Source organism: Mus pahari, chromosome 1 (genome assembly GCF_900095145.1).
Source record: "Mus pahari chromosome 1, PAHARI_EIJ_v1.1, whole genome shotgun sequence".
Classification (NCBI taxonomy): domain Eukaryota; kingdom Metazoa; phylum Chordata; class Mammalia; order Rodentia; family Muridae; genus Mus; species Mus pahari.
Genome location: NC_034590.1, coordinates 82669422 through 82677880, shown reverse-complemented (window position 1 = coordinate 82677880; position 8459 = coordinate 82669422). Strand labels below are relative to the sequence as shown.

Here is an 8459-nt window from a genome sequence, read left to right as displayed (position 1 = left end):
GACTGTTTGCCGTGTGGGACTGAGCAACTGCTAGATCCTTGGGCTTCTATTCACAGCTGCTGCTGACCATTGTTGGGAGTTGGACTACAGACTGTAAGTCATCAATACATTCCTTTACTATATAGAGACTTCCCATAAGTTCTGTGATTCTAGAGAACTCTGACCAATAAAAGATCTGTCCTCCAAAATGAGATGGAGGAGCTGGGGATATACCAAGTTCGAGACAGTAGATCGCAATGGCTATTGGGGCTTCAATGTTTTCCTTTCTCTCCCCAACCTTTTTTCTTTCCTCAATAGGACTGATAATCTATCTTGTTTAGGGAATTCTGATGTAGCTGCTTCATTTTTGGGAGGGCAGGGGAGGGGGGAGGGGAGGGGAGGGGAGAGAGGAGGGGAGAGGGGAGGGGAGGGGAAGGGAGGGGAGGGAAGGGAAGGGAAGGGAAATAACCCTCTGTGCCCTGGGATAGAGCTGAGAGCTGCACTACACCAAACCACCTGAAGGTGGCGATCTTTTCCTAAACTTCTCCCCAAAATTTCAAGTATTTGAAGAACTTAGTAAAACCTTGAAAAATGACTTCTGTCAAATAATACCAAGAGAAAAATTATAATCCACTTAGGAATTTAAAGAAACCGAGACAAATAATTCATGTCGAAGGATACCAATGTCTAAGCTGAATCAGGGAGAGGATAAATCACCTGCATTTGCTTCCTGTCACGATCCAGCCTGGACTGTCTGTCCGGGCACCCTGAGGGTGCCCTGGGCAGCCTTTGATGGCAGGAACAGGGAGTGGGTGTGGCGTCAAGCCAAGAAAGTGACTTGCAGATTCAACCAGGAGAGGATGGGGACTGCATGGGTCTCTATGAGGCTGCCAGAGAGAAGGTGAGCCAGGAGTTTCCTCCAGAGCTGAAACCCAGCAGGCTGCTAGACCCCTTGTAGTTTCAGGATGTGACATCAGGACGCCTCCTTCCTGCTTCCTATTTCCACCCAGTGCAGCTTAAGAGATACCATGACTGAATGAAGGGTAGGCACTGGGACGGCAAGCGGGAGGGAAGCTGACCCGCCAAGAAAAGCAGATGGAGCCTGGCTGGGCCTCTGTGAAATGTCTATAAAACCTGCATTTCCAGCTGCTTTCAATTGCCTCTTCCCCAAAGGCTAATGAAGAAAGAGGGTGAGTTCCCAGACCAGCTCAGAGACTATAAACCACCCAGCAGACAGGCTACGGCCATGGGAAGCTGTGTGCTGGCGTGCGACAACTTAGCATCCTTCACTGTGGGGAGAGCTGAGGGTTCGCACCACGCTTGGCCATCATGCAAAGCCTTGGATGCCACCCCATCTCTCAGGTTCCCCCTGGAAGACCACAGAGGAAAACCTGAGAGACCCACGCAGTCCCTGCCGACCATCAAACTAAGCAGCGGCACCCTCCAAGGCCTGGAGGGTCTAATGTACTTTGGGATGATGTATTCTAAGTGTCAAGGATGCGAAGAATGCACAGGTAGGAACCTTCTATGTATGAACTGTGCGACCTGGTCTGTGTGCCATCTGAACACAAAAATGACACATATGGCTGGGTCTTCTCCAGGGGTCAATGTGAAAGTCCAGTGAAAGAGAGCTGCAACAGATTCTGAAAGATCTGCCCAGATGGCCATGCCCCTCGATGAGAGCAGTAAGTGCTCTAGCGCCCCCTACACAGCCTGAGGACTGGAACCTTCAGCTGACTCAGCACCCTGCCCCGACCACCCAGACCAGATGCTAGGAGGGTTAGAAATCTCCATCCTCAACCTTACACCCTCCTCACACAAAGGCTCCTACATGCTGACTTCCTTTAACTTGTTCTGAAGACATTTCCTGAACCAACCAACCTCAGAACTGCGGTCCGACAAAGGAATTTAACTGGATCTGGGAATTTAAGCTTTTGAAAGGAGCTATAAAGATAAGAAAATTAAATCATCTTTGGGTCTATGTTGGCCCCATCGCTTTACTGGAAGGACTGAGGTTATCTGATGGTACTTCTGCGGAACACCAGTAAGAGCTGGGTCAGAGGCTGCAGTCTCCTGAGAGGACTTGGGCTCCCTTAGGCAAGGACAGATGACTCACACCAGCCCAGGATTCCCAGCTCCAGACTCCAGCCACCGAGAAACTAGGATGGAGGATCGGAATGCAAGCCCTGCAGGATCCCTAGCCTGGACCCCCTGCAGCAACTCTCCCGTTGTCAGAGCACAAGTGTCTGAACGCTTCCTGTCCCCCTCAGGCCCATCTGTGAACTGCCCATCCTCTCTCTGAAAGGAGCTGTGTGGGAGGGCACTGTGCATTTAAGAGACCTCCCTAGATATTAGTAACTTACTCCTTGGGCTTGCCCTGAATGCCTCAAGCCATTGGCTTTTGATACAAAGTTCCAACAGCCCATCCATGTGTGAACTGCTTCAGTGCTACCTAAGCTCCGAGGCTGGGAGGCTGGGTCGCAACAGCAATGCCAGGGTCTTGTTTAGTTTATGGCTGACAGGAAACTGCATTAGGAGCCCATCAGAGTGCTCAGCCATTCCAGGTACCTGCTCCCTCTTGCAGGCTAATCCCCAAGGTTTTGTCCTCACTACCTACCATCTGGTCCTATTTCCCGTGATAGCATTTTAAGACCAGTTCAAAAAACATTTTGGCATCATTCAATCGGCCTAAAGACAGCACCAAACTGTAATTAAGATAGCTACTCAGAGCCCCTACATCAAAGCCGGGAAACAGGCTCACACTGCTGATAAGTCAAGGAATCCTATCTCTGTATGCAATACAGATGTCATTAAAGTGAGGAGGGAGAGTTCAGGTAAGGACAGTCTTTGTTTCTCTGGCTTCACAGAGCGCTCAGCTGCAAACTGGGGTCACCCAGCCTTTCTCCCAGAGGGCTCACATTTTTGGGGCACAATGCCTAGCACAGTGCTGATGGTGTGGCTAAGGAAGGCTGGTGTGCCATGCAGGCACACAAAGGCAAACTCAGGGCACCTACCCTGCTCAAGGGTACTCCAGTGGCACATCAGAGAGCTGGACCATGTGTCATCTCCTTGCCAGCGTCCCCTTCTCTAATACGGTTGTCATCTGAGCAACCCTGCACACTCTCCTTACCTGTTCTCAGCGCCTGGTCACTCTGGCACTTGGACCACAGCAGGCAGGAAACGTGGAGCCTGGCACGGGGGAAGACCGACAGGGAGGGCTTGTGCTGCGGGTGAATAGAGGGGCAACGCTCAAATAAAGGGACGTTCCTTGTCCCAGGACTGAGACGGGGCAGGGAGTGAGGAACTGCCCAGGTCTTACCAGGCACACATAGGACACCACGCACGGCTTCTGACAGATTTTGTAGATAGAAGGAAGCAACTGCCCAACACTCCCTCAAGACGCCAGCCCTTTAAATCGCCCAGCACCATGTGGGAGCTTGTACTTCTTTAAGCCCCTTGATGCACAACCCTGAAACCATGTAGAAAGTGTATTTTCAAGCATTCTCAATCATTTCTAAAACAGTCTTTGTTTTTTAGGCTCTCCCTTCTTTCTTCACCCTCTGCTGTTTTTCTCTCAGTCTCTAGTGGAGCCAAAGGTAACAGAGGGACTGCCTTGCTGGTTTTCTACCAACATAAACAACCACCAACTTGAGGAAGTGCTGCCATCTGCTGCAAGGGGCTCCAGCAGGGGGCGTGCACCCACCCATTATTCTTCCATTAGAACCTCACAGCCTTGGGCCATGAACACAGGCGACTCCTCAGACATAAATGGACCAGACAGCCTTTTGGTCACAGTCTCAGGACTCGAGTCATCTGACCTGGATATGAATCCCATTTTGAGTATCAGCTGGCAGTCTAACATTAGACAAACTACTTCATAAGGATTAAATAAGCTAACATATAGTTTTGGCACATAGGAAAGTTTTAAGAGGCACTGGTCATAACTGCTAATGAAACGAACACAGTCCATATGACAGTGACAACATTGAGAAGTCCTCAGGAATGACAACAGTGTCGTGTGGTGAGCCAGCGGGGTTTCAAACAAGGCTGGTACTGACTATGCAGCCCTGAACCAGGGAGGCAGGTGAGGTTCTATGCTCTTAGGCAGCTAAGCAATCATTGGTACAGAAGACCAGGGTTCAAAGCTGCCTAGGAGACAGAATCCCCTTCAAGCCTCTTATCCAGGAAGAGTGACCTATTTCAGTGTCGTGCTACAGAGTAAACTAATTCACCATCACTGTGCCTGGCTGCTTTGCTTCTTTTTTGCTCTAGTGAGAACAGAAGTTCTCCTACTGTGAATATTCTTTAAGATTTATTTTATTTCAATTATGTACATATGCACGTGTATCTGCCTCTGTATAGGGTGGTATACACGAGCGCAGGTGCCTACAGACCCCTGGTGAGCTGCCTGATGCAGTGGCTGAGAATGTAACATCAGCCCTCTGCAAGAGCGGAAAATATTATTTTTTTTTTTTTCTTGGTTTCTCGAGACAGGTTTTCCTCTGTGTAGCCCTGGCTGTCCTGGAACTCACTCTGTAGACCAGGATGGTCTCGAAATCAGAAATCCGCCTGCCTCTGCCTCCCAAGTGCTGGGATTAAAGGCGTGCACCACCACTGCCCGGCCAGAAAATATTCTTAAGCTCAGGACCATCTCCTGAGCCTGTACTGAGAGTATATTATCACTCGTGATTTAAATGAGCCAACACTGCTGCAGAGAAACAGAAGAAATACACCTGCAAGTTGACATGGAGCAAAAACCTAGAGACTCCAATTTAGTCATGGTCCTTGAATTACTGGCCACTTTGCTAGGTTCCTTATCAAATGAACGTGTTTAAAGGTTTCATGTTAAATTTTAACTATTTCCAAAAGTTTCTGAAATAGACCAACGGAGAATTTTAAACAACCTTAATGTGTCTATCTTAGAATCAAAGTGCAATGAAATGAATGCCACGGAAGTCACACAAAGTCTCAAGAAGCAAAGAAATCATCGACGTGTTTCAAATTTTTCAGCCTGATCTTAATTCTGAAGCAGCACTCGGGCTTATCGGGGACAGCACAGAGCGCTTGCCGAGTGAGGTCACCGCAAAGACTGGTGTGCTTGAGATGCTGTTAGACGCTTTACATAACTTGGATAATTCCCTTTCACTTCAACGAATCAACTACCACTTTTCTCCAGTACACAAAGCATACTTTGGGCCCTCATGTTTCCATTAAAATGAAAGATACACAATTTTCAGCCTCTACTCACACCACTCGGGGTGGCTTGTAATTCATCATGGAACCACGGAATGACAGTAAACTCCTGGTCCTCCTGTCTCTACCTCCCAAATGCTGGCACACGCCATTGTGCTCAGGTTACATGATGCTGGCAATCAAACCCAAGGCTCCAAGCATGCTAGGCCAGCACTCTACCAACTGCCCCTATATACTCATCTGTATACATTTAACTGCAAAATGGGTGTGCGAAGGAATGGGAGACTAGGGAGCACAAAATTACAGTTTTAGTTGGAGAAATCTGAAATTATTAAACATCATACACCAAGTCAGAAACATTAAGAAACATTAGAAAGTATTTTCATTGTCTGAAATTATACTGTCTCAGTGTTGAGGTGCCATGGGTGGAACCCAGGGCTTTGCATGTACATACTCAATAAGCCCTCTCCAACTAAGCTACATGTCTAGCGTTGAAGGTAGACATTTTAAACTAAAGGTCAAGCAACTTTTATTTGTAAAGATGTTAGTTTTCATTATGTTTGTATGTGTATGTGTATGTCTTTCAGTGCACATGCCTTTGATGGCCAGAAGAGGGCGCTGGAGTTGTAGATGGGTGAGTTCTCTGCAGGAGCAGAAGAGCAAGCAGCTTTCAACTGTGAGGGAGAGAGTGTAGGCCCTGACAGACTATGTCTAGCTGGCCCTCAGTGTCTGTTTTATTCAGTTTGGGAGCTCAGTCTATGGGACAGTGCCAGCTACATTTCCTGAACAGTGAAGTATAAAACCACTTATATGTACGTAATCTCTGATTTAAAATGAAGGGGAGGGTGTATGTAGGCTCTAGGGGACTTGAGCACCTGAAGCTTCTGGAATGTTCTAGCCACACAAGGAACTGTGTCAAGAAATCCAATGTGTGTTAATCGGGCACAGGGGGAGAGCCTGGCTCATCTAGGCCTATGGAGGACCATGCAGGCTGTTCAGGGGTCCTTCAGCATGGGTGTGATGAGAGGACACTTCAGGAGAAATACAGTCCAGTCCTTCTGTTTGCTAACTGAACACCTTAAGTCACTAAATGTGCCTGGTCTGTTTCCTCCTCTGCAAAGCGAAGAAATCAGAAGTTATCTGAAGAGGACAGAATGATGGGGCTCGATGGCAAAGCACTCCGGAACAGACACAAGGCACAGGGAAGACCAGGCCAGCCTCCAAGCAGAGACAACAAGCAGGTGACCTATGTCATCAAAATGTACCCACCTGTATGGACTATCAGCCCGGCAGGGTTCGTCCTGGATGACACCTGCCACTGGAGGAGGGCACCTGGCAGCTACGTCCTTGCTCAGGTCTCAAGGACTTCAGTTCCTGGTATCCACCTTACTCCATCACAGTCCTGGCTTCTGACAGCCCTCAGAGTGATGGGTGTAGATCTAAGGCCCCCACACTTGGTGTACTTGTTAACATGTGGTACAGTGCCTCTGCCTTGGGCACCTGTGCACCCAACCAAGCAGAAGCTAGGAAGGTCACCTCTGATGCGCAGCATAAGAGTGAACAGTATGCTCACTTGTGACAAACTGTGCCTTCCTCTCCGCCCTCTCCTACTTTTCTCTCACAGGGTCTCACTAGATAGCCCTGGCTATCCCAGAACCATGTAGACCAGGTTAGCCTCAAACTCACAGACATCCACCTGCCTTTGTGTGTGCCACCGTGCCCAGCCTCTGATTCTTTCTCTTGATAACAGATGGCAGCAAGACCCCCCCACACCTAACATGTCCCCCGAAGAGGTCAGTTCTGGGAGATAGAGTATGGAGAAAGGAGTTGGTGAGGATCCCAAACACTAACTCATGATTGTTTCAATTGCTGCCTGGGGCTCACCCACACACAGATGCAACCCTCACACTCACAGCCAAGGAGTGGGCGCGAACAAAGGGTACAGGCTTATGGGGGGAGGAAGAGAGGAGGCTCACATATGCATGGGATGATGTGTACAAGAGGGAGTGGGAGGGGAAGGAAAAGAAGAAAATGACAAATAGAGTCCAGATGCCTGTGTTTCTGGTATTTACAACATGACAAGGCACTGCGGACTACAGTAGCCATCAAAGCACCAACACCACTTCTGAAGAAGATAATTGCTTTTTTTACTTTTTGGGGGGGGGGGGGGGGGAACTAGAAACGCCAGATAATATGATGACTGGCTGTTAAGCCTTTAGCTTTTTAAGATGAATCTTTAACCTAGCAGACATAACTATATGACTAAAGAAGTTACTAATTCAGGGTCCTCATTTATCTAAGAGTCCAGACACTTTACATCCCATCAGCCACACAAGAAGGCTCAGTAAGTGTTCCCCATTGTTAAATTTTATGAGATACAAGCCTGGTGAAGGTCTGCCCTCCAGCCAAGGAAGTCCGTGGAGCTTGTGGTCCACACGGCAGTGAACACCCACCTCTCATACCTGAAGCTATGAGAAGATGCCTGACAGCAGCATCCTTCATCCTGGGTGAGGAAATATAACCTGGTGGCTCCACATGTTTTTACACAGGACATTTCACACAGGTGGAAGGGAAGGGGTCAGTAAGGGAGAGACCACACGGTGAAGACATGAGCAGGCACAGAAGCACTTCCTGTTAGCCACACCCCTCTGCGCATACTCACCGAGTCTGGGTCTCTCTGCTGTTCAAGGAAAGCGGAGAATTCCACCAGGCGAAGCTTGGTTGTGCCAATGGATCGGCCCTGCCAGGCAGGAACTGAGGGGGCTGGGGCTGACGCAGGCTCAAACCCTGAAATAACAATTGTCACCTTTACACAAGTGCATGCACCTCCCTCCAGACCTCAATGGGGTAGAATTCTGAACGCAGAGGACCTAAAAGGGAAATACTTCCATGGGTGACACTCGGGCTGGGGCTCCTGCGGACAGTGACAGCTAAGCAGACGGCATGAAGCTCATCCTGAGGCCAGCTCCCGGTAAGGTTAAAGAGCTGTGGCAGGGGACACTGGGATGATTCATGTCTGTTGTTGTCTTGACTAAACTTAGAATTACCATGGTAAACTATCTACGAGGTTTAACTGAAGCAGAGGAAAGACCCTCCTTAAGTGTGCATAGCACCACCCCACAGCTCAAGAGTTGAACAATATAAAAAAGAAGAGAGCTGGGCGTGGTGGTGCACACCTTTGATCCCAGCACTCAGGAGGCGGAGGCAGGTGGATTTCTGAGTTCGAGGCCAGCCTGGTCTACAGAGTGAGTTCCAGGACAGCCAGGGCTACACAGAGAAACCCTGTC

The 8459-nt window shown here is 48.8% G+C and overlaps 1 protein-coding gene across 7 annotated transcripts in view; it reads right to left on the bottom strand.

Moving 5' to 3' along the window:
* The window catches only part of Tead1 (TEA domain transcription factor 1), a 220906-nt gene that overhangs the window by 33068 nt on the left and 179379 nt on the right, over positions 1-8459 (bottom strand). For all 7 annotated transcript variants that reach the window (XM_021198957.2, XM_021198971.2, XM_029538170.1 and 4 more), the window contains one exon: positions 7835-7959. In XM_021198957.2, the coding sequence (XP_021054616.1) occupies positions 7835-7959 (125 nt within the window). The remainder of the gene's footprint in view (positions 1-7834; positions 7960-8459) is intronic.